The 25,642-nt window shown below is 49.4% G+C and overlaps 1 protein-coding gene across 1 annotated transcript in view; it reads left to right on the plus strand.

Moving 5' to 3' along the window:
- The window catches only part of CLPTM1 (CLPTM1 regulator of GABA type A receptor forward trafficking), a 48,083-nt gene that overhangs the window by 7,212 nt on the left and 15,229 nt on the right, over positions 1–25,642 (plus strand). Inside the window, exons 2-5 of the mRNA XM_066373670.1 lie at positions 3,174–3,286; positions 15,400–15,523; positions 16,827–16,985; positions 22,988–23,105. Of these exons, the coding sequence (XP_066229767.1) occupies positions 3,174–3,286; positions 15,400–15,523; positions 16,827–16,985; positions 22,988–23,105 (514 nt within the window). The remainder of the gene's footprint in view (positions 1–3,173; positions 3,287–15,399; positions 15,524–16,826; positions 16,986–22,987; positions 23,106–25,642) is intronic.

A 25,642-nucleotide genomic window follows, 5' to 3' on the forward strand; every position in this document is an offset into this window, starting at 1 on the left:
TTTGTGACTGCCCCTCCTAGTGAAGTGACATCTCTGTGGTTTTTATTTACATTTCCATGGGAAGGTTTTCAGCCAAATTTGTTCACTATTGCGGATAAGAGATCAGAGCTTGGAGCTAGCCAGATGTGGGTTCAAGTCCTGTCCTGGCCTCAACCTTCCATTTCTTTAGCCAAAATCAGCACAGACCTGCTAGAAACCCTTACTTGGCCCCCCAGGAACAAGGCTAGCCCTGAATGAAGAGGTCCCTGTGCCTATGTCCTCTCACCTGCCCCCTGACCCGCTCCCCCCTGAACCTTTCCCTCTCCCTAGCACACCCTTCACCCAAGTGTCATAGTAACTCAGGAAGGCCTTGCTGACCCCCCTAGTTCAAAGGTTATTGTCATCTCCTTCTGCTTATTTCTCCTTGAGCACTTCTCCTGTTTACCTTTTTTTTTTTTTTTTTTTGTATTTTTCTGAAGCTAGAAACCGGGAGAGACAGTCAGACAGACTCCCGCATACGCCCAACCGGGATCCACCCGGCACGCCCACCAGGGGGCGACGCTCTGCCCACCAGGGGGCGATGCTCTGCCCCTCCGGGGTGTCGCTCTGCCGCGACCAGAGCCACTCTAGCGCCTGGGGCAGAGGCCAAGGAGCCCTCCCCAGCGCCCGGGCCATCTATGCTCCAATGGAGCCTCGGCTGCAGGAGGGGAAGAGAGAGACAGAGAGGAAGGAGAGGGGGAGGGGTGGAGAAGCAAATGGGCGCTTCTCCTGTGTGCCCTGGCCGGGAATCGAACCCGGGACTTCCACACGCCAGGCCGACGCTCTACCACTGAGCCAACTGGCCAGGACCCTGTTTACCATTTTTAATTATCCTCACGGTTCTGTAGGTGTGTTTCCCTCTAGATCCCAAGTTCTGCAGAGGAGGGCAGGGCCCACAGCTGTGTGAATACCACTGGTCCCGCTGCCTAGCACAGGACCTGGCACAGAGTGGATGATCAGGAAGTTGTTTTTTAATTTTAATTTTTAATTGATTTGTTGTTCCATTCATTTATGCATTCACTGGCTGCTTCTTGTATATGGCCTGACCAGGGATCATAGCTAACTTTACCTGACCAGGCGGTGGCGCAGTGGACTGAGAGCCAGACTGGGATGCAGAGGACCCAGGTTCGAACCCCGAAGTTGCCAGCTTGAGCGCGGGCTCATCTGGCTTGAGTGTGGGCTCACAGCTTGAGTTCCAGGTTGCTGGCTTGAGCAAGGGGTCACTCGCTCTGCTGTAGCCCCTCAATCAAGGCACATATGAGGAAGCAGTTAACGAACAACTAAGATGCCACAATGAAGAGTTGATGCTTCTCATTTCTCTCCCTTCCTGTCTGTCTGTCCCTCTCTCTGACTCTGTCTTTGTCAAAAACAAACAAACAAACCTGCAACATTGGCATGTTGGGATGATCCTCTAACCTACTGAGCTATGTGGCCAGGGCTAGGAAAGCTTTTCTTAACAAAAGGTACCTGTATATTCACAATCTGGCCCTTGGCTTAGAGAGGGGAAGGCTCAGAGGGGAAGTGGTGTACCCAAGATCTCATAGCTGGGAATGGGGGAAGAAGGCTTGCAGCCTAGGTCAGTCTGACACAGTTCCCACCTTTCACCGTGGTGCTCTCCTGCCCTTTGGGAGATGATAGGGAAAAGCACTTGCTAGTAAAGGTTACAGGAAGTGACAGTGACATGTTTAACAGACACTGACCTCAGCTCCCTGGCAGCCCCATCTGGCCATGGCCTCTGTCCCTGCTCCCTGGGGCTTTTGAGGCCAGCAGAAGAAGACATTGCAGAGTGGGTTCCGGGCTGTTCTGGGGAGGCTGCACAGTGGAGTCCCTGGAGGGGGGAATTTGAGTGGCCTAGGTGCTGGGGGCAAGTTCTTCCGTCAGAATTTGTGGATTCCACAGGTATTTATCAAACTCTACCATCCCTGGGCTGTCTGATGCTTCCACCTGATGGTGACCATGACAGTCCTGGTCCTACCTCTTGAAGGCTGAGGGGTGGGGTGACAGCTGGGAGGAAGGAAGAGGACAGGACCAGGGAGTCAGCAGGTACAAGGAGAAGGTTAGTAAGAATTTTTCCATCTTGGGCCCTTCCAAACCTAACATGAAAGCCTCTACTCTGAGTCCCTGTTTCCGAGTGAAGAGTCTTCCTTTGGGAAGCCCTGCCTGACTCAGTGGCCCGCCCACGCCTTGTCATGCTGCTGCCGTCTTCCTTCCTGGTGGTGCAGACAGGTGGCTTAGCCGTTACAAGCATCCACTCACTCGCGTGGAGATGTTCGCAGTTCTAGGCCACAGGGTGGTGTGTGCTGTGGTTATTGCACGCCCCTTCATTGTGGCTCACAGCAGTGTGGCTCGTGCTGTTTGCGTTTTCTTTGTCTGTCTCACCTGCACTTTCAGGAACTACTGAAGGGATGGGCCCTGCACAGGGCTGGCCACAGAGCCGGCCTCAGAAACTGTTTGCCTGGCAAGGACCATTCGTGTAAACCCATACCTTGTACCTGCTATGTGACTCCTTCTGCATTGTCCCCTATAGTCACCTCCTTGCATCTTTGCTTCTGGGCTCTGGCCCTGGCCCCAGGAAGCAGTGGACAGTCCTCAGAGTCAGACTGTGTCTCTCACCACTTGCTTCCCTCATTTTCTCCTCTGCACTGGCCAAAAAATATTTATTTTATTTTATTTATTTTTTGAGAGAGACAGGAGCTGTACCCTGACCACAGAATCAAACTCAACCTCCTTGTTCCAGGGCAATGCCCTAACCAACTGAGCTATCCAGCCAAGGCTTAATTTTATTGATTTTTTTAAAGGGAAGGGAGAGAGAGGGTAGGGGAGAGAAGGGGAAGGGAAGCATTTGTTCCGCTTAGTCTTGCATTTTTTGGTTTCTTCCCATGTGTGCCCTGACTGAGGATTGAACCTGCAACCATGTTCTTTTGGAATGACACTGTTAACCAACTGAGCTAACTGGCCAAGGGCCACTTGTTGTATTTTAGGTCTCAGCTCTGATGTCCCCTCTTCCAAGAAGCCCTCCCTGACTCCTAGGCTGGACCTAGTACCACGATGGTGCTTAGCTCTGTGCTGGGCTTTGGCACACAAAGGTGCCTAATAGCCAACTGGTGCCTCAGGTTGTCTCTCTCCTTACTTACTCTAGTCTCTGTCTTCTGCAGGTGACCAGCAATGGCAGCATCGGGAGGGACCTGCCAGCGGAGACCCAGCCCCAGAACCCCCCACCCCAGCCAGCACCCAACGCCTGGCAGGTCATCAAAGGTGTGCTCTTCAGGTGAGCAAATGCCTCTTTGGTTTTGTTCACTGAAAAGAATTGAAATAAGAAAAACTTGAAGAAAGGAAAAAAATCTTTGAGGATTTTTTAAAAAGATTTTATTGATTTTAGAGAGAGAGAAAGGGGAGAAGTGGGAAGTATCAAGTCATAGTAGTTGCTTCTCTTTTTTAAAAAATATTTATTAAAAAAAATTTTTTTTTATTTACTCATTTTAGAGAGGGAAGAGAGAGAGAGAAGGAAGGGGGGAGGAGCAGGAAGCATCAACTCCCATATGTGCCTTGACCAGGCAAGCCCAGGGTTTCGAACCGGTGACCTCAGCGTTCCAGGTCAACATTTTATCCACTGCGCCACCACAGGTCAGGCACTTACCGCTCTTACATGCTTTGACCAGGCAAGCCTGGAGTTTTGAACCAGCAACTTTAGCATTCCAGATTGATGCTTTATCTACTGTGCCACCACAGGTTAGGCACCATAGAATTTTTAAATTTTAAACGTTTATTTATTGATTTTTAGCAAGAGGAAAGGAAAGAGACAGAGACAGGAACATCAATCTGTTCCTGTATGTGTCCTGACTGGGGATTGGACCAGTAACCTCTCTGCTTCAAGATTATGCTTTACCCAACCAAGCTATCCAGCCAGGGCCTAGAATATTGATAATGTGGTATATTTCACCACATTAAAAAAATTCTAGGCCGCTGTAGCAGATAGCACAAACAATAGAAATTAATTTTTCACAGTTCTGGAGGCTAGAAGTCCGAGATCAAGATGTTCACATGTCTGGTTTCTCGTGAGGCTTCTCCTTGGCTTGTAGGTGGCTGCCTTCCTTGTGTTCACATGGTCTTTCCCTGTGTGTGCCTGTGTCCTAGTCTCTTCTTATAAGGACACCAGTCCCATTGAATTAGGACCCACCCTAATGAGCTTACTTAACTTGAATTACCTCCTTACCGACCCTGTCTCCAAGTACAGTCACTGAGTTGCTGAGGTTTAGGACTTCACATATGAATTGGGTGGGGTACAATTCAGACACAACATATACATTACATAAAATTTACCATTTTAACTACTTTTTTTTTTTCTCTATTTTTCTGAAGTTGGAAACGGGGAGGCAGACAGACTCCTGCATGCGCCCGACTGGGATCCACCCGGCATGCCCACCAGGGGGCGATGCTCTGTTGCAACCAGAGCCACTCTAGCACCTGAGGCAGAGGCCATAGAGCCATCTTCAGTGCCTGGGCCAACTTTGCTCCAATGGAGCCTCTGCTGCGGGAGGGGAAGAGAGAGACAGAGAGGAAGGAGAGGGGGAGGGGTGGAGAAGCAAATGGGCGCTTCTCCTGTGTGCCCTGGCCGGGAATCTAACCCGGGACTCCTGCACGCTAGGCCGACGCTCTACCACTGAGCGAACCGGCCAGGGCCCCATTTTAACTACTTTTAAATGTAGCATTCAGTGGCCTTAAGTATATTGACATTGTTTTGCAGCCACCACCAGTGTCCATTTCCACAACTTTTTCCTCTTCCCAGACTGAAACTCTGTCCCCATTAAACACCGACTCCTCGTTTCCCCTCCTGTCAACACTTGTCACCCACTTTTCTACTTTCTCCCTCTATGAATTTTTAAAAATAGATTATAGAGAGAGAGGAAGGGAGAGAGAAAGAAAATAAACATTGATTTGTTCTACTTTTTTATGCATTCATTGGTCGATTCTTGTATGTGACCTGCCTGGGGATTGTACCTGCAACCTTGGCATATCAGGATGATGCTTTAACCAGCTGAGCTACCTGGCCAGGGCTGTCTATGAATTTGATTGCTTTTGGTACTTCATTTATCTTATTTTTAAAAATATTATTTATTTATTTATTTTAGAGAGGAGAGAGAGAGCGAGACAGAGAGAGAGAGAGAAGGGGGGAGGAGCAGGAAACAACTCCCATATGTGCCTTGACCAGGCAGCACCAGGGTTTCGAATTGGTGACCTCAGTGTTTCCAGGTTGACGCTTGATCCACTGCGCCACCACAGGTCAGGCCTAGTATTTTTTAAAACTCATGCCCTCGCATGGTGAACTCCTTTAGCTTTCTCTTGTCTGGGAAGCTCTTTATATGTCCTTAGATTCTAAATGATAGTTTTGCTGGATAATCTTGGTTGTAGGTCCTTACTTTTATCACTTTGAATATTTCTTGCCACTCCCTTCTGGCCTGCAAAGTTTCTTTTGAGAAATCAGCTGACAGTCTTATGGGAGCTCCCTTGCAGGTAACTAACTGCTTTTCTCTTGCTGCTTTTAAGATTCTCTCTTTGTCTTTAACCTTTTGCATTTTAATTATGGTATGTCTTGGTGTGGGCCTTTTTGAGTTCATCCTGTTTCGGACTCTCTGTGCTTCCTGAACTTGTATGTCTATTTCCCTCACCAGATTAGGGAAGTTTTCTGTCATTATTTTTTCAAATAGCTCTTTTTTAAAAGATTTTATTTATTAATTTTACAGAGAGCTGGGAGAGGGGCGAGAATTATCAACTCATACTTGCTTCATTTTAGTTGTTAATTGATTGCTTGTCATATGTGCCTTGACCAGGCAAGTCCAGGGCTTGCTTGCTTTTTTTTTTTTTTACAGAGACAGAGAGAGGGATAGATAGGGACAGACAGACAGGAATGGAGAGAGATGAGAAGCATCAATCATCAGTTTTTCATTGCGACACCTTAGTTGTTCATTGATTGCTTTCTCATATGTGCCTTGACCATGGGCCATGAGCAGACTGAGTAACCCCTTGCTTGAGCCAGCGACCTTGAGTCCAAGCTGGTGAGCTTTGCTCAAACCAGATGAGCCCGCGCTCAAACTGGTGACCTCAGGGTCTCGAACCTGGGTCCTTTGCATCACAGTCTGATGCTCTATCTACTGCACCACTGCCTGGTCAGGCGCAAGTCCAGGGTTTTAAACCAGCAACCTCAGCATTTGAGGTCAACACTCTGTCCACTGTGCCACCACAGGTCAAGCATCAAATAGGTTTTCAGTTTCTTGCTCTCTTCTCCTTCTGGCACCACCATGGTGCAAATGTTGGTATATTTGAAGTTGTCCCAGAAGCTCCTTACACTATCTTCATATTTTTGGATTCTCTTTTTCTTTCTTTTTTTTTTTTTTAATCTTTTTTTTTCTTTTTTTCTTTATTCATTTTTAGAGAGGAGAGAGAGAGGGAGAGAGAGAGAGACAGAGAGAGAGAAGGGGGGAGGAGCTGGAAGCATCAACTCCCATATGTGCCTTGACCAGGCAAGCCAGGGTTTCGAACCGGTGACCTCAGCATTTCCATGTCGATGCGTTATCCACTGCGCCACCACAGGGCAGGCCTCTTTTTCTTTTTGATGTTGCGATTGGGTGTTTTTTGTTTCTTTATATTCCAAATCGCTGATTTGATTCTCAGCTTCATCTCCTCTACTGTTGACTCCTTGTAAATTATTCTTCATTTGAGTTAGTGTATTCTTTATTTTTGACTGGTTCATTTTTTTTAATGGTTTTTTTGTCCTTGCTAAGTTCCTTGAGCTTCCTTATAACCATTGTTTTGAACTCTGTATCTGATAGTTTGCTTTCCTTCATTTCGTTTAGTTCTTTTTCTGGCAGTTTCTCCTGTTCTTTCATTTGAGACTTGTCTCTGCATTTTGGCTGCTTTCCTGTGTTTGTTTCTACGTATTAAGTAGAGTAGCTGCGTCTCCCAGATTTGGTAGAGTGGCTTTGTGTAGTAGGTGTCCTGTAGGGCCCAAGGGCACAGCCTCCTCATTTACCTGAGCAGGGCACTCCAGGCGCCCCCTGTGTGGGCTGTGTGCACTGTCTTGTTGTAGTTGAGCCCTGATTGCTCTTGGTGTTGCTGGGAGGTACTAACTCCCAAGGCACTTGGCTGCAAGGACTGGCTGCATCTACAGTGAAGGAGCTGCTGTGCGGGAGCTGACCCTACAGAGCAGGACTTGCTTCAGTGGGGCTTTGGAGCTCACCAAGTCCACCCCTTGAGTGTGCTGCTCGTGGAGGTGGTAGGGGTGTAATCTGGCAAGGTCTGAAGCTGTCCACCTGGTGTGCTGGCTCTGGAGCCTCCCAGAGGATGAGGTTGGCTACTGCATGCCCTGCCTGGGCCCACCCATCATGAGCTACAGAGCAGTGTGCAGATGGCTGCTGTTTGTGCTGGGCTTGGAGGTGCCTAGGAAAAGCCAACCTATGAACCAAGGTCGACTGCCACTAGTGCCAGGCCTGGGGCCACTGAGCAGGAGGTGCTAGGTGTGCAGAGGCCAGATACTGCTTGTGAGAGAGATTTTAGGAAAGTCCAAAGCATGAGGCAAGATAGGCATTTGTGGCCCTGGCTGGTTGGCTCAGTGGTAGAGCATCGGCCTGGTGTGCAGAAGTCCCGGGTTCGATTCCCGGCCAGGGCACACAGGAGAGGCGCCCATCTGCTTCTCCACCCTTTCCCCTCTCCTTCCTCTCTGTCTCTCTCTTCCCCTCCCGCAGCCGAGGCTCCATTGGAGCAAAAGATGGCCCGGGCGCTGAGGATGGCTCTATGGCCTCTGCCCCAGGCGCTAGAGTGGCTCTGGTCACAACAGAGCAACCCCCCAGATGGGCAGAGCATCGCCCCCTGGTGGGCGTGCCAGGTGGATCCTGGTTGGGCGCATGCGGGAGTCTGTCTGACTGCCTCCCCGTTTCTAGCTTCAGAAAAATACAAAAAAAAAAAAAAAAAAAGGCATTTGTATGGAAAAGTCACTGGAAACGGCTTGGGTGGGCCCAGGTTGGGTGGGGTAGGGTCTCAGGGAATCACCTGGGCTGGATGAACAGTGTGAGCCAGGTTGATAGAAACTCAGATATGGTGCCCACCTCCAGCTCTGTGAGAATAGGATCTCAGAAAAGAAACAGTGGACTCTGCCAGCACTTTTGTCTGATGGAAAGCTGCCCCCTCAGTTTTTGCTTTAATGCTGGACAGTCCAGTTCCTCCTTCTATGTCCTTGATTCCTTTCAAGCTGCTGCCCCAGCACTGGAGCTCAGAGGGACTGAGTCCTCTGAGTTAGTTCATGCTGGGGCCCTTTAAGAGGAGCTGCCTCAGACTCCTGCAGTCTGTCTCCCTTAACCTCAGGCCCCACTGCTTTTTTTTTTTTTTTTGTATTTTTCTGAAGCTGGAAACGGGGAGACACAGTCAGACAGACTCCCGCAAGCGCCCGACCAGGATCCACCCAGCACGCCCACCAGGGGGCGACGCTCTGCCCCTCTGGGGCGTTGCTCTGTTGCGACCAGAGCCACTCTAGCGCCTGGGGCAGAGGCCAAGGAGCCATCCCCAGTGTCCGGGCCATCTTTGCTCCAATAGAGCCTTGGCTGCGGGAGGGGAAGAGAGAGACAGAGAGGAAGGAGAGGGGGAGGGGTGGAGAAGCAGATGGGCGCTTCTCCTATGTGCCCTGGCCGGGAATCGAACCCGGGACTTCTGCACACCAGGCCGACGCTCTACCACTGAGCCAACCGGCCAGGGCACCCCACTGCTTTTTACAGGCAGAAGTTATGGGAACTTGTCTTACTGGCACTGGAACCCTGGGCTGGGAGGCCTGGTGTGGAGCTGGTGTGGGATTCGAATACTGGGTTTACCTATGTCCCACCATCTTGACTGGAAGTCTCGGCACCTCATTTAAGTGGAGTCATTACAGTTGTACTTTTGTACTTTAGTGACTGACTAGTGGTGATACTTTTTTTTTTAAGATTTTTTTAAAATATTTTTTTATTTTTATTTATTCATTTTTAGAGAGGAGAGAGAGGGAGAGAGAGAGACAGAGAGAGAGAAGGGGGGAGGAACTGGAAGCATCAACTCCTATATGTGCCTTGACCAGGCAAGCACAGGGTTTCGAACCGGCGACCTCAGCATTTCCAGGTCAACGCTTTATGCACTTCGCCACCACAGGTCAGGCCTTTTTTAAGATTTTATTTATTGATTCTAGAGAGAGGATAGAGAGAGAGAAGGGGGGGAGTGGGAAGCATCCTCTCGTAATAGTTGCTTCTCATATGTGCCTTGACTAGGCAAGCCTGGGGTTTCAAACTGGCAATCTCAGCATTCCAGGTCGATGCTTTATCCACTGCGCCATCACAAGGCAGATTGGTGGCAATCCTCTTCCATGTGGATTCATATGGCCATTCCTGGGCAGTGGGAGCACAGAGTATGCCTTCCTAAAGCCTGGCCACTGACTAAGGCCCTGGGGAGACACTGGATGAGGGTGGCAGGAATATGCCTGGGACTGGCTTCTTTGTGTGTGTGTGTGTGTGAGACAGAGACAGAGAGAGGGACAGATAGGAACAGACAGACAGGAAAGGAAAGAGATTTGAAGCATCAGTTCTACGTTGCGGCACCTTAGTCGTTCATTGATTGCTTCCTCATATGTGCCTTGACCTGGGGGCTACAGAAGACCGGGTGACCCCTTGCTCAAGCCAGCAATCTTGGATTCAAGCTGGTGAGCTATGCTCAAACCAGATGAGCCTGTGTTCAAGTTGGCGACCTTGGAGTTTAGAACCTGGGTTCTTTGTGTCCCAGTCCAACACTAACCACTACACCATCGCGTGGTCAGGCTGGGACTGGCCTCTATCACTGACTGTCTAAACCTGGTGACTGCCTTTGTTTTCCCATCTGCAAAATGGGTATTTCTTTTTTATTCTGGAGAGGTATTTAGCGAAGTGATCCAAGAGACAAGGCCATGTTGTCAGGAGGTCACTTTCTCCCCTAGTTAAGTATAAGGGATTATAGGACATTGTTGTTTAAAGCAGTCCCCCTTTGGCTAGAACGTTCCACATGGTCATGACCAGATGCAAGGGAGTCTGGGAAGTGTGGTCTTTAGTTTGGGAAGCTGAGCATCCTGCTGAAGAACAGGGGCTTTGTTTCTCAGGAAGAATGGGCTGGTGTTTCAGTGGGAACAGTGATCATCTCTTCCATGCCAGCATATTAGTTTTCCCCCTAAATTTGTTACTAATATGTGTTCATTACACAAGTAGAACAATTCAAACAATACAGAAGAGTATAAAGAAGTAAGTAACAAAGAGGTATATCTTACTGATGTTCATTCCGTAAACATATACCTGTAGTTGGCCTTAAATGAGATTGTAGAAGGGTGCTCACAAAGTTGTTCAAGATAGAGAAAAATTAGGAGCAGCCTGCTTGTCCAAAATAGGGGATCAGCTACTGAAAGGAAATTTAGGGGAGCAGGTAGCATCAGACTCTGTTTAAGAGCACAGGCCTGCTCTGACATCTCAGCACCTCCCCACACACACCTCCTAGCTGTGTGACCTGGTCAGGTGATCACCTCTCTGACGCCTGAGTTTCCACCTCAGAGAGGAATCCTGACAGTTACCTCACGGGGCATTGAGAGAATTCCAGGAGAATCCTTGTCAGCAGGGGCTGCGGGAGCTGGCACACACTCAGAGTTGGCCACGATTGTGTTTTAGATTGCTTTTGTTGTTAACTCTTTGAAAAACCCAGAACATATATTGTAAGGAGAAACAGCTAAAAGATAGCCCACAGTCTTTGATGCAGTTACCGATCACAATTTGGCGGGGGACAGACCCGCCTGCCTGCTGTCCTCTGAGAGTCACATACGACACCGAGAAGCTGTGCAGGAAAGAAACTCTGCAGTCTTGAGCCAGGACACTTGTACGTCGTTCCTGCTGTGTTGTACCCCAAGCTTCTCCAGTTGTTGATCCCCTGTCCTTTCTCCGTTCCTCTCCTCTCCCATGTCTAATAGGACTTAGCATTTTCTTGTATATCAGTTTCTTTCATGCTTCAAGCAGCTACAAATAAAGATTATTTTTATTTTCCCTTTTTTCATGAGGCAGCCTATTTTACACAGTTCTGCACCTTGACTTTTTTTTGTTAGCAATACATCTTTGAAATCTTTCCACCTCCGTACATAAAGGAACTTCCTTCTGGTAGGCGTTTTGCATACAGCCACAGTGCAAGCTAATTTCCTTGCTTAGAGCCAGGCAGCCCCAATCCTCAGTTCAGTCTCTCCTGGAGTTCTTAAAATGAAATTCAGACTTTGTTTTGAGGGGTCTGAAGCAGATTGCATTAAAATGACCTTTTAGGCCCTGGCTGGTTGGCTCAGTGGTAGAGTGTCGGCCTGGCGTGCGGGAGTCCTGGGTTCGATTCCCGGGCAGGGCACACAGGAGAAGTGCCCATCTGCTTCACCACCCCTCCCCTTCTTCTTCCTCTCTGTCTCTCTCTTCCCCTCCCGCAGCGGAGGCTCCATTGGAGCAAAGTTTGCCCGGGTGCTGGAGATGGCTCCATGGCCTCTGCCTCAGGCACTAGAATGGCTCTGATTGCGGCAGAGCGTTGCCCCCTGGTGGGCGTGCTGGGTGGATCCCTGTTGGGTGCATGCGGGAGTCTGTCTGATTGCCTCCCTGTTTCCAACTTCAGAAAAAGAAAAAAAAGAAAGAAAAAATGACCTTTTCGCAGGGGAGGATCCATGGTTCTTGGCACACTAGTGGTTACCTGGAGAGGGGGTGGGACGGGACTGGGTAAATAAATGGATGGGGTGAGAGGGAGTGTTTATTATATGTCTTTTTTTTTTTTTGTATTTTTCTGAAGCTGGAAACGGGGAGAGACAGTCAGACAGACTCCCGCATGCGCCCGACCGGGATCCACCCGGCACGCCCACCGGGGGCGATGCTCTGCCCACCAGGGGGCGATGCTCTGCCCCTCCGGGGTGTCGCTCTGCCGCGACCAGAGCCACTCTAGCGCCTGGGGCAGAGGCCAAGGAGCCATCCCCAGCGCCCGGGCCATCTTTGCTCCAATGGAGCCTTGGCTGCGGGAGGGGAAGAGATAGACAGAGAGGAAGGAGGGGAGGAGGGTGGAGAAGCAAATGGGCGCTTCTCCTTTGTGCCCTGGCCAGGAATCAAACCCGGGTCCCCCGCACGCCAGGCCGACGCTCTACCGCTGAGCCAACTGGCCAGGGCTATTATATGACTTTTAACAAATTTAAATTTTTTCCTGATCCTATGGAAGTCAAATCCTGGGGGAGGATTTAAAATCTCTTTTATTTGCTTGTGCTGGAGAGTTGAAAAGCATGAGGTGAGAGCTGGTCCCCTGTAGGCCTGTTGTCCCCCAGCAGGGCTTCCTGGGCTGGGATGTGCGGGTGGAAGGTAGTGTGCACAAGGCCTCTGAGTGGGTCCTGTGTGTACAAGTACACACAGATGTACTTCAGGGCACTGGGAATTTGGAATTCTAGAATAGTCTGGTCCAGTCTGCCTCGTTTTACAGGGAACCCAGAAGATGAGAGGGGTTAGGACCCCACAGTCCATACACTAAGCCAGGATACCGCTGCCAGTGGCTGTCCCTGCTCCCACACTCTTCCTTGGCGTATTCCTTCAAGTGGGAGCCTCTCTTGGAAGCTAAGGGTCCCCAGAGATTGTCAGTGCTACACCCTCCCCAGCCGTGTGCATCAAGGATTTCTTGAGGAGGCAGCAGATGGCTCAGCGGGGGCATGGCTCCTGAGGACCTAGACTGCAGGGCTCCATGGCTTCTCCAGGCACTGACAAGTCCCCATGCCTGATCCTGCCCTTGGGTGGGGGGTAGGGTTCAGCAGGGAGGCACCTTCCCTGCACCAGAATTCCCTCATAGTGTTTTTCCATTCCAAATTTTTTGAATGCTTTTTTTCCTATAATGAAAATAATAATAATAATAATAATAACTAACACTTCTAACTGAATACATGCCAAGATTCATTCTGGATTTTTACATGTATATAAACTTGATTAAAAATATATGAAAGAGAACATAGTATCAGTAGTATATATTCTTGTTATATCAAGGTATAATTATATATATGCAATTTATATTGATAGTCTTAGTGTATTGATTTAAATTTTTTTTATTGATTTGAGAGAGAAACATCGATTTGTTCCATTTATGCGTGCATTGATTGATTGATTTTTATTTTAGTTTTGACAGAGAGAGAGAGTCAGAGGGATAGATAGGGACAGACAGACAGGAAGGGAGAGATGAGAAGCATCAGTTCTTTGTTGCAGCACCTTATGTGCTCATTGATTGCGGGTTTTTTTTGTTTGTTTATTTTTGTTTATTTTTGTTTTTTTTTGTATTTTTCTGAAGCTGGAAACGGGGAGAGACAGTCAGACAGACTCCCGCATGCGCCCGACCGGGATCCACCCGGCACGCCCACCAGGGGCGATGCTCTGCCCCTCCGGGGTGTCGCTCTGCCACAACCAGAGCCACTCTAGTGCCTGGGGCAGAGGCCAAGGAGCCATCCCCAGCGCCCGGGCCATCTTTGCTCCAATGGAGCCTTGGCTGCAGGAGGGGAAGAGAGAGACAGAGAGGAAGGAGGGGGGGTGGAGAAGCAAATGGGCGCTTCTTTTATGTGCCCTGGCCGGGAATCGAACCCGGGTCCCCCGCACGCCAGGCCGACGCTCTACCACTGAGCCAACCGGCCAGGGCCTGTTTGTTTGTTTTTTAAATTTGTTTTATTTATTCTTTTTAGAGAAGGGGGGAGAGAGAGAGAGAGAGAGAGAGAAGGGGGAGGAGCAGGAAGCATCAACTCCCATATGTGCCTTGACCAGGCAAGCCAGGGTTTTGAACCAGCAACCTCAGTGTTTCCAGGTTGACGCTTTATCCACTGCGCCACCACAGGTCAGGCTTTTCTTTTGTTTTTTTTTTGTGACAGAGACAGAGAGAGGGACAGAGAGACAGGAAGGGAGGGAGATGAGAAACATCAATTCTTCGTTGTGGTTCCTTAGTTGTTCATTGATTGATTTCTCATATGTGCCTTGACCAGGGGGCTACAGCAGAGTGAATGACACCTTGCTCGAGCCAGCAACCTTGGGTCCAAGCTGGTGAGCTTCGCTCTAACCAGATGAGCCTGCACTCAAGCTGGCGACCTCAGGGTCTCGAACCTGGGTCCTCCATATCCCAGTCTGACACTCTATCCACTGCGCCACCGCCTGGTCAGGCTGATTGCATTTTTATATGTGCCTTGACCGTGGGTGTACAGCGGAGCGAGTGACCCCTTGCTCAAACCAGCAACCTTTGGGCTCAAGCCAGTGACCATGGGGTCATATCTATGATTCCATGCTCAAGCCAGTGACCCACACCCAAGCTAGTGAGCCCACACTCAAGCCAGCGACCTCAGAGTTTCGAAGCTGGGTCCTCTGCTTCCCAGTCCCACACTCTGTCCACTGAGCCACCGCCTGGTCAGGCTCATTGGTTGATTCTTATATGTGCTCTGACTGGGGGGTCAAACCCGCAACCTTGGTGTATAGCAGGACAACACTAACCAACTGAGGTACCTGGCCAGAGCTTTAGTGTATCATTTTTTTTTTTCTTCTTTTGAACCCGGGGCGCAAAGTGTATCATTTTATATCAAGCTTTTCCAGGCTGTTTCCAACAGGAGAGCTGGTCTGGATAACCTAGCCCAGTGGTTGGCAAACTCATTAGTCAACAGAGCCAAATATCAACAGTATAACGATTGAAATTTCTTTTGAGAGCCAAGTTTTTTAAACTTAGACTATATAGGTAGGTACATTCCTTATCAAGGTAGCGCCTGCACGTGGTATTTTGTGGAAGAGCCACACTCAAGGGGCCAAAGAGCTGCATGTGGCTCATGAGGCGCAGTTTGCCGACCAGGGGCCTAGCCCATTGCTACTGAAAGTCAGGACTAACCCATCACTGATTATCTTCCTCTCCATTTTTCAGTTGAGTTTTCTAAAATGTTGCTTTCTAAGGTTCTTTGCTTGTAAAACACTGGGATTCCAGATTCTTTGGATTGTCTTACTTTGGGATTCCAGGGGACTGGGACATTACATTTCTTAGGTCTGAGGTTTTGAGGGTAAACTCCTGCATCCTGTGGTCATCAGGAGCTTCTGGAGGACTTAGCATGGGGGGTTTACATGGAGATCAGGGAAGTGCCAGGCCCCCCACAGTCACAAACAGGAGCATCTGGTGTCTCTGCCTGGGGGCATCTCGTCTTCTCACCAACCCTGTGACTGTCTTCTCGGAGACCCCCCTGTACTTGGTCACCAGCCCCAGGTCAGGCCTCAGCAGGTACAAGTCACAAGGTGGTTAGGTGGATTCATGTCAGAAAGAAAAGGCTTGGGGACTTACCACCTGCCCTGCTTCCCTCCTCAGGATCTTCATCATCTGGGCCATCAGCAGCTGGTTCCGCCGAGGGCAGGCCCCTCAGGATCAGGTGGGCCCCGGAGGAGCCCCGCGCGTTGCCAGCCGCAACCTGTTCCCCAAAGACACTTTAATGGTAACTGCCGGCTGGGAGGCCAGACACGGGAGATGAGAGTGCTGAGAGGGTGTGGGGGAGACATGGGCAGTGCCTGCTGGTTACTGTCCGGTCTGTGAATGGGTCCACAACCGATAAAACCTGTCACTCAAGTGACACCCATAAAGAAAAAGTAAATTCTTTTGGTTCTATGGGAGTTCTATCTCTGGGGAAGAGGGACATCCAAGGAGTCACTCAGTTTAAAAAGTATTCTAACAGGGTTCTTAATATGTTTTATTTCAACTATTATCAGGCTTTAAAAGTGCAAAAGGAGGTATGTGGGGGGCAGGAGGAGAGGCTGACAAAGGGTGGGGAGCTGGCTGAGCCGGGGAGGAAGCATGAAGCAAATGTTCAGACTGTAGTAATTCAGGCTCCTCCTGTCTTTGTGGTTCTCTGCAGCTCTGGGATTCCCATTTCCCAGAATTCTTGTCAGCAGGGTAACCACTTCTCAGCTGTTCTCGGTCTGGGCCTTCAGAGCTCTGAACAAAGATGGCTGTAAGGAATTGAGAAAGGAGGGAGTTCTCGGAGTTATGGTTCCCCGTGTTCTCAGAAGTCAGCTGACGCTCCTGCAGATCTTTTTTTTTTTTTTACAGTGCCAGAGAGAGAGTCAGAGAGAGGGATAGATAAGAACAGACAGACAGGAACGGAGAGAGATGAGAAGCATCAATCATTAGTTTTTCGTTGCGACACCTTAGTTGTTCATTGATTGCTTTCTCATATGTGCCTTGACCGTGGGGGCTGCAGCAGACTCAGTAACCCCTTGCTCGACCTTGGGTGCAAGCTGGTGAGCTGTGCTCAAACCAGATGGGCCCACGCTCAAGCTGGTGACCTCAGGGTCTCGAACCTGGGTCCTCTGCATCCCAGTCTGACGCTCTTATCTACTGCACCACTGCCTGGTCAGGCACTCCTGCAGATCTTGACCATGCTTTCTCCGTAAGCCTGCAGAGCTCTGTCCAGGAAGGCCATAAGAGTCCAAGAAGAAAGGGTATCATTCAGAGAGATTCTGATAATTTTTAACCCCAAATTCCAATGGCCAGCCTAGCCATTCTTTTGTTTATAGATGTCACAGACTCAGAGCAGGACAGATGTGGTAGGGGTATGAGAAAAGAGAAAATTTATTTCACTAGCTGCTACTCTTTTTCCACTAACCTCTCCTTTTCTTCCCCCACAAAGTCATTCATATTAGAGTGCTGACCACTGCCCTAGCTCTTTCCCTGCTCTTTCTCTGTTACCCTTCAGAGGTTCTCAGGAGCAGCCCTTAGCTCCACCCTTCTCCTCCCAACAGAATCTGCACGTGTACATCTCGGAGCATGAGCACTTTACAGACTTCAACGCCACGTCAGCACTGTTCTGGGAGCAGCACGACCTTGTGTATGGCGACTGGACTAGCGGCGAGAACTCAGACGGCTGCTACGAGCACTTTGCTGAGCTCGACATTCCGCAGGTGGGGATGGCTCCTGGTTTCTGGCCCCAAAGCTACTCGATTTGCACTGCAGGGCCTTTCCTTAACCGACTGCCAGCCCTGCAATCTGGGGTTTAGGGTCTAAGCCTGGATCTACTCTCAGTTCACATGCTATGTGGCCACAGGCAGGTCCCTGAGGTCTCTGGGCCATGGCCTCCACACATCTCCATGTGGATGAAGTTGGAATTGGCCTATGATCCTGCCAACTACCTCTATGGTTGTGTATTTCTGTGGTTTAAACCAATAAAAGATTAGTAATCATCCTTGGGGGTGTCCAGTCATCACTAGTTTATCAGGCAGTTCAGTGTGAAGATAAATTAACATTGCCTGACTGGTGGCGCAGTGGATAGTGTGTTGACTCAGGACACTGAGGTCCCAGGTTCAAAACCCCAAGGTTGCCAGCTTAAGCACGGGCTCATCCAGCTTGAGTGTGGAGTCGCTGGCTTGAGCGTGGAATTGCCAGCTTGAGCATGGGATCATAAACATGAGCCCATGGTCACTGGCTTGAGCAAGGGGTCACTGGGTTGGCTGGAGCCCCCCAGTCAAGGCACACATGAGAAGCAATCATTGAACAATTAAAGTGACGCAACTACAAGTTGATGTTTCTCATCCCTCTCCCTTCTTGTCTCTGTCTCTCCTTCTTGCTAAAACAAACATTGATTAAGTTGATTATAAAGACATACTATGTGCAGGGCACCAAGCTAGGCCGACTGGAACTATTCCCTCCAGTATTGACACTGAGGTACAGAGAAGTTAAGTGACTTATCCAAGGTCAGTTGGCTAATGAGAGATTTAAATTCAGGCTATCTGGCTCTGGACTCTGGCAACCCCAGGTTCAAATCCTGCCCTCTCCAAGCCTTCCTGTCTCTCAGGCTCAGGCAGCTATCCTCTCTGAGTTCTCGCACCTAAGCCCTGCCCGTGCTGGGGGTTGTCACTTCCTGGACATGGATGGTCTCCCCCCACTATGGAACTGGGAACTCTTTGAGGGTAAGGCTGGGACTGTCTTAGTGACCACCATCCCCCAGCTCTATCCAGCTTGGGGCTGGGTGCAGAATCAGTGAATGTGGAATAATTAGTGAATTTGCTGAGTCAATGAAGTTAATGTCTTCTGAGGGCAGGAGTTTCATTCATTTATCCCTAACAAGTCTTGGCCTCCTGAGGGGCAAGGGGGCATGTCTTCTTTGTCTCTGTCTCGGTCTGTCAGAAGAGTGGCTGGACATAGGGTGTGGACACCGTCTTTCTGAGGCAGATAGGCTAACCTCTGCTGAGAGGCAGCTCTCACTGACACTCATACCCAGGACCTGGCTCCACCCTCACTGAGGTCCCAGCTAGCCTGAGGGGCAGCAAGCCAAGCAGCAAAAGCCACCCCCGAGGACTAGGATCTGACCCTCTTCCCAGTTTTGAGGTGGGAGGGTGTCTCGGTTACACCTGCTTTTTTTTTTTTTTTTTTGTATTTTTCTGAAGCTGGAAACAGGGAGAGACAGTCAGACAGACTCCCGCATGCGCCCGACCAGGATCCACCCGGTACGCCCACCAGGGGCAACGCTCTGCCCACCAGGGGGCGATGCTCTGCCGAGACCAGAGCCACTCTAGTGCCTGGGGCAGAGGCCAAGGAGCCATCCCAGCGCCTGGGCCATCCTTGCTCCAACGGAGCCTTGGCTGCGGGAGGGGAAGAGAGAGACAGAGAGGAAGGAGGGGAGGGGGGTGGAGAAGCAAATGGGCGCTTCTCCTATGTGCCCTGGCCGGGAATCAAACCCGGGTCCCCCGCACACCAGGCCGACGCTCTACCACTGAGCCAACCGGCCAGGGCCGGTTACACCTGCTTTTAATTTATGGAGGTAACTTAATGATGACAGGGAGAGGCCAATGCCATTGAAAGAATACCATATTTCCCCATGTATAAGATACTCCCATGTATAAGATGCACCTTAATTTTGAGGCCCAAAATTTGAAAAAAAAAATGTATTACATAAAGTTATGGAACTCAAGTTTTATTCATCATAAAATTCATATAACTCCTCATCACTCCCATCCATTAGCTTGTCCTCATCTGTGTCTGATGACAAATCACTGTCTTCAACAATGAGTGCAAAAACAAGCGTGAAAAAGTGGGAAATGCGAATTTAAAAATCTACAACCCAGTATAAGACTTCCAAATTTTTTGGAAGATGGTGCGTCTTAAACATAGGGAGTACAATAATTTATTTCATAGTTTTCCCGAGAGGAGGGGGCCCACCATGCCACTCAGGGCCACATTGGGAAGCACCAGGTTTGTGCAGAAGTAGAAGGAGCAAGGGGGAGGTCTAGGACAGAGCCTTTTAAACTTTTTTATTGAATTTTTTTTTTTGAGAGAGAGTGTGAGAAGCATCAGTTTGTAGTTGCTTCACTTTATTTATTTATTTATTTATTTGGTATTTTTCTGAAGCTGGAAACGAGGAGACAGTCAGACAGACTCCCGCATGCGCCCGACCAGGATCCACCCGGCACGCCCACCAGGGGCGACGCTCTGCCCACCAGGGGGCGATGCTCTGCCGTGACCAGAGCCACTCTAGCGCCTAAGGCAGAGGCCAAGGAGCCATCCTCAGCGCCCGGGCCATCGTTGCTCCGATGGAGCCTCGGCTGCAGGAGGGGAAGAGAGAGACAGAGAGGAAGGAGAGGGAGAGGGGTGGAGAAGCAAATGGGCGCTTCTCCTGTGTGCCCTGGCCGGGAATCGAACCCGGGACTTCTGCACGCCAGGCCGACGCAATACCACTGAGCCAACCGACCAGGGCTGTTGCTTCACTTTAGTTCACTTCTCTAACAGACCCGGGACCCCTTGCTCAAGCCAGCAACCTTAGACTTCAAGCCAGTGACCTTGAACTTCAAGCCAGCGAGCGACCTTAGAATCATGTCAATGATCCTGCACTCAAGCTGGTGATCCCGCACTCAGGCCAACAAGCTCAGGGTTTCAAACCTGGGACCTCCGCATTCCAGGTCAACTCTGTATCCACTGTGCCACCACCAGTCAGGCTGGGCCAGACAGAGCCTCTATTGCGGTTTCTACCGGAAAGACAAGGCAGGGCAGGGGAAACAGCTCAGGACTGGCTCGTTTGGGTAATGTCAGTGGGCTCCGGGCTAGAGGACTGGTCTCTACTTGTCTGGTACCTGGTCCCAGGTGATTGAGGGCAGCTTGGTGTGTGAGGTAGATGAAGGGGGTGTGGATTTGGAACTGGTTGATTTGTATATAAAAGGCCTGTTCCAGGCAGGTGAATTGTTTATTATTTCTAACGATTGGCTAGCCCTACAGAATCAGTCTCTACCCAGCCAGCTAGGGTCCCCCAAGATATTGAAACAGCGTAAAATATAGAAAAATATGATGACACAGAGGTGGACTTCAAGGCAGGGAAGCGAGGAGGAAACAGTTTGGGCAAGTGAATCATGCTCTGCATGAAGATCAGAGCAGACTCGGGTGTGCCCTTGCCATCCACCCTCTGCCCTTGCAGGTGGCCACCCTCTTCAGTGTTCCTGTCTGTCTGTGGTGGAGTGAGCATAGACCGCCCCCCGCCTCGGGAGATAGAGAGGTGGGACACAGATGGTGAGAGGCAGAGCCGCACAGAAACCCGCAGACTGGGTTCGGATTCACTCAGTCACTGCACATGATGTAAACCCTCTGTGTGAGCCCCACTGGGCGCTCCTGGGAAATGGGCATCACAACATGACCACTGCTTCAGAGTTCATGTGTTACGGGTATGTGAATCCAGTGGATTAGGCAGTTACCATTTGAAGCAGGGTTTGGTCCCCCTGTTTGGGTTGAATGAATTGAATTAAGGTCATTTATTGATTGCCTACTCCATGCCTGAGTGACATGCGAGGTGCTCTGGGATAATCCCGACAGCGCTGCTGTGCCTTTAGCTCTCATGACCTGCACCCTGTGGGTGGGTGTAGCAAGGGGAAGTGCTAGAGCCAAGATTCTTTTTTTTCTTTCTTTCTTTCTATTTTTTTAAGTGGGAGGAGGGGAGATAGGCTCCTGCACGTGCCCTGAGCGGGATCCACCTGGCAAACCCCACCTGGGGCTGATGCTCAAATCAGCTGAGCTATCCTCAGTACCTGAGGCTGATGCTGGAACCAGTCAAGCCACTGGCTGTGAGGGAAGAAGGAGAGAGGGGAAGAGGGAGGGGAAAAGAAGCAGATGATCACTTCTCATGTGTCCTCTGACCAGGAATTGAACCCAGGACATCTGCATACTGGGCGGATGCTCTATCCACTGAGTCAACCGGCCAGGGCCTAAAGCCAAGATTCTGATGCAAGCAGTGGTGGGATTCAGCTGGTTTGCACCGGTTTGGCAAAACCGTATCTTAATTTTTTGTTGAGTTTAGCAAACTGGTTGTTAAAATGGCACTTGTAATCAGGGTTCTTTCTCTCTGTGGTGGGCGCTTGGGCAGTTGTCCAATGTGGAAATCACAAATATACATTCCTTATCTTTTTTTTCATTCCTTACTCTTTTTAAATTTTCATCTGCGCAATAGCATATTCTAAGTGCCCGTAGTAATGTTCATTCTGTCCATAGGTGAAAAAAATAGCAAGTGAGGACGCCAATCAAGAAGTAGTATGGAGGCCCTGGCCGGTTGGCTCAGCAGTAGAGCATCGGCCTGGCGTGCAGGGGACCCGGGTTCGATTCCCGGCCAGGGCACATAGGAGAAGCGCCCATTTGCTTCTCCACCCCCCTCCCCTCCTTCCTCTCTGTCTCTCTCTTCCCCTCCCGCAGCCAAGGCTCCATTGGAGCAAAGATGGCCCGGGCGCTGGGGATGGCTCCTTGGCCTCTGCCCCAGGTGCTAGAGTGGCTCTGGTTGCGGCAGAGTGACGCCCCGGAGGGGCAGAGCATCGCCCCCTGGTGGGCAGAGCATCGCCCCTGGTGGGCGTGCCGGGTGGATCCCGGTCGGGCGCATGCAGGAGTCTGTCTGACTGTCTCTCCCCGTTTCCAGCTTCGGAAAAATAAATAAATAAATAAATAAATAAATAAATAAATAAGAGGCAGTATGGAAATATCTTAAATAACAGTTTTATTATTTTTTGTCAGGTATTACTTAATATTTTTTTATTAATATCTTAAATCTTTTATAATTTAGTTTTGTGTACCTTTTTTATTATTATTTAAGTATTAAATGCATGAAATAATAAACTGCCTTTTAGTCTGTTGTTTTTTTATACTTAAAACGGTCATTAGGGCAGAGAACCAGTTAAAATTATTATTATTATTTTTTTTCATTTAGTGAGAGGCCGGGAGGCAGGGACAGACTCCCGCATGCACCCTGACCGGGATACACCCCGACTAGGATACACCCTGACTGGGATTGACTTGGAAAGCCCACTCTGCCCATCTGGGGCGCCTACTGCGTTGCTCAGCAACCAAGCTCTTTTAGTGCCTGAGGCGGAGGCTGTGGAGCCATCCTCAGTTCCTGGGGCCAACTTGCTCCAATTCAGCCATGGTTGCAGGAGGAGAAGTGAGAAAGAGAGAGAAAAAGAAGGGGAAGGGGAAGTAGATGATCGCTTCTCCTGTGTACCCTGACCAGGAATTGAACCAGGAACATCCACACGCTGGGCCGATGCTCTACCGCTGAGTCAGCTGGCAGGGCTGATTGTTAAATTATTTGAATCCCACCACTGGATGCAAGTCTGTTTGACTCTGGTGTTTTGCTCTTTTTATTTATTGATTGATAGATTTTAGAGGGGGAGGAAGGGAGGGAGAGAGAAACATCGATTTGTTGTTCCACTTATTTATGCATCGATTGGTTGATTCTTGTATGTGTCCTGACTGGGGATGGAACACAACCTTGGTGTATCAAGACAACACTCTTAACTAATTAAGCTACCCGGCCTGGGCTCTAGTGTTAACCACTCAGTTACACTGCCTGCCCGGCTGGAGAACTGACGGGTGGGGAAGCTGCTGGGGGCATGTGTTGTGAGGGGCTTCAGCGTTTCCTTCTCCCTGTCGACCCGCCTTGCAGAGCGTGCAGCAGAATGGCTCCATCTACATTCATGTCTACTTCACCAAGAGTGGCTTCCACCCGGACCCCCGACAGAAGGCCCTGTACCGCCGGCTTGCCACAGTCCACATGTCTCGGAGTAAGTCAGTCCCTGCAGCCTAGACCCACAGTCCTGATGGCTGGCAGCCTGGGCACTGCAAGCCAGTGCAGTGCAGGGCCTCGAATCCTGGGTCCACAAGGACTCGCAGGAACCCTGTGCCCAGGGGCAGGGATTGCTAGGCTACTCTTTGTTCTTCTGTAGACACCCCTCAGGCAGATGGGAGAGCAGGGAGCTTAGAAAGAGCAGGCGGACAGGGGGACCTTTGAAAGGGAGGTGATGGGCTAGTTGCTGTGCAGTACGTGATTTGGTAGAAGTAGATGACCAAGACTAGTCTGTGAATGGTTGGTGGGTTGATTGACACTTGAGAATAGGCTGTGAATGGATGATGGTCTGACACTCGAGAATAGTTTGTGAATGGATGATGAGTTGATTTAATGAGCAGAGGGAGACAGGAGGACCTTTGAAAGTGTTTCATCCATTGTGAGCTCTGATTGCATCTGTGTCAACCCACGTGAACAGTGCACTGCACAAATATGTCACCCTTGGGGTGTCTTATGGGACAGTGCCTAGCTCCCAGGCGACTTGTTTACATGGGTTCTGCGTGGCTGTGCTGTGAGCCCTCAGTTCTCAGACACACTCCTGCTCAGTTCCGTGCTGAGGGCTCTGGAACTGGAAAAGGTCCTTCATTCTCATTCTTGCTGGCTGCTAGCTGGGGCTGGGTGCCCACTGGGGGAATCCCAACCTGGTGGACACACCCTGGGACTGCAGGTGACCCCTGAGAAGCCCTGAGTCAAGGATGGCCATTTGTGACTTCTGACACTGCCTTATATTGAAACAATTTTCTCTGCCCACCACCTCTTCTTAAATTTGTTTCTTATCTCTTGTTAAAAAGTACAGTTGATCCTTAAACAACACAGGATAGGTGTGCTGGCCCTCTGTACAGATGAAAATGTATGTATAATCTTTTTTCATTTTTTATTTTTGAGTCAGACGTGCTACCGTTGCGCCACGAGGTCCTTCATTTTTTATTTTGTATGTATAATTTTTTACTTCCCCAGATTTAGTTATAGCTTAGTATCTGCAAGGGATTGGTTCTTTTTTTTTTTTACCTTTTTTTTTTAAAAGATATCTTTATTTATTGATTTTCAGAGAGGAGAGAGAGAAGGGGAAGGAGCAGGAAGCATCAACTCACAGTAATATGAGTTCTTGTATGTGCCTTGACAGGCAAGCCCAGGGTTTTAAACCAGCAGTCTCAGCATTCCAGCTTGACACTTTATCCGCTGCACCACCACAGGTTAGGCAAGAGATTGGTTCTCATACCCCCAGCGGGCACCAAAATCCGATGATACTCAAGTCCCTTACATAAAATGACATAGATCAATGTATACAGTTAGCAGTCTGCATCCGTGGACTCCCAACCACAGATCAAAAACAGTACAGGTATTTCTTTTAAAAAATCTGCATAGACCTGTGCAGTTCACACCCATGTTGTTCAAGTGTCAACTGTATATAGTTCAAAACCCAAATAATCAACAAGACAGTAAAACTCATCAATACCCTGAACTCCACTTCCCCTCCTCCCCCAAATTCCACCTCCAGCAGGCAGCTGCTTTCAAGTTCAGTTAGCTGTTCTGCTTCCTAATCCCCAAGGCCCCTTGACTTTTCAGTTTTAGACATGATCTCCCGACCCTCCTACTCCGGAAGAGGAAATCCCAACACAGGAACATAATTTCGATTAGATGAACATTCAGTATTCAAATGATGAGTGTGTAACTTGCATCAGAACCACACAGTGAGTGTAGTTTACTTTTTCTTTTATGTCCAACTTCATTCTCCATGAGGTTAATGAGTGTTGGCATTTTTTCTCTTGCTCTTCTGTCTTTGTCGCGGAATCCATTGTCTCCTGATTGGCTGTCATAGGATCTCCCCCTGAACTTGAGTTTCAGGGGCTCTGGAAAAGGCTCGCTCAGAAATCCCCGCTCCCCTCCCATAATTTTGTGAGCTCCATCTCACTTTCAGTTTTCACGCCTGTGGATTTGGGTGACAATGCCTTCGGCTGTTTTGTAAGGCATGGTAACAGATAGACTTCTGTTCGTGTGATTAGGTCTTTCTTATTTTGATATAAAAATATCCTGGTCTTTGTGGTCAGGGCTCCAGACCAGTGACCTCAGGCAGGAGGGTGATCTCAGGCGGGATTGTGTGGCCGTACCAGGCCGAAGTGGTGTATTTTGTAAAAATTGCCTAAACAATAAGAATTTGTTCAGAGACCATTTCTGTGCCACAGGGAGTGAAAGCATTGCAGAGTTAGAATGATACAGAAACACAACATCTGGGATTGGCCAATGTCAGACATCAGGTGTTACTGTTACTGGCTCTTCGTCAAGGTACCAGGCCCTTGTGCCTGACCTGTGGTGATGCAGTGGATAAAACATTGACCTGGAATGCTAAGGTCACCAGTTCGAAACCCTGGGCTTGCCTGGTTAGGACACATATGGGAGTCGATGCTTCCTGCTCCTCCTCTCTTCTCTCTCTCCTTTCTCTAAAAGGAATAAATAAAATCTAAAAAATTTGAAGAA

Source organism: Saccopteryx leptura, chromosome 3 (assembly GCF_036850995.1).
Source record: "Saccopteryx leptura isolate mSacLep1 chromosome 3, mSacLep1_pri_phased_curated, whole genome shotgun sequence".
Taxonomy (NCBI): Eukaryota; Metazoa; Chordata; class Mammalia; order Chiroptera; family Emballonuridae; genus Saccopteryx; species Saccopteryx leptura.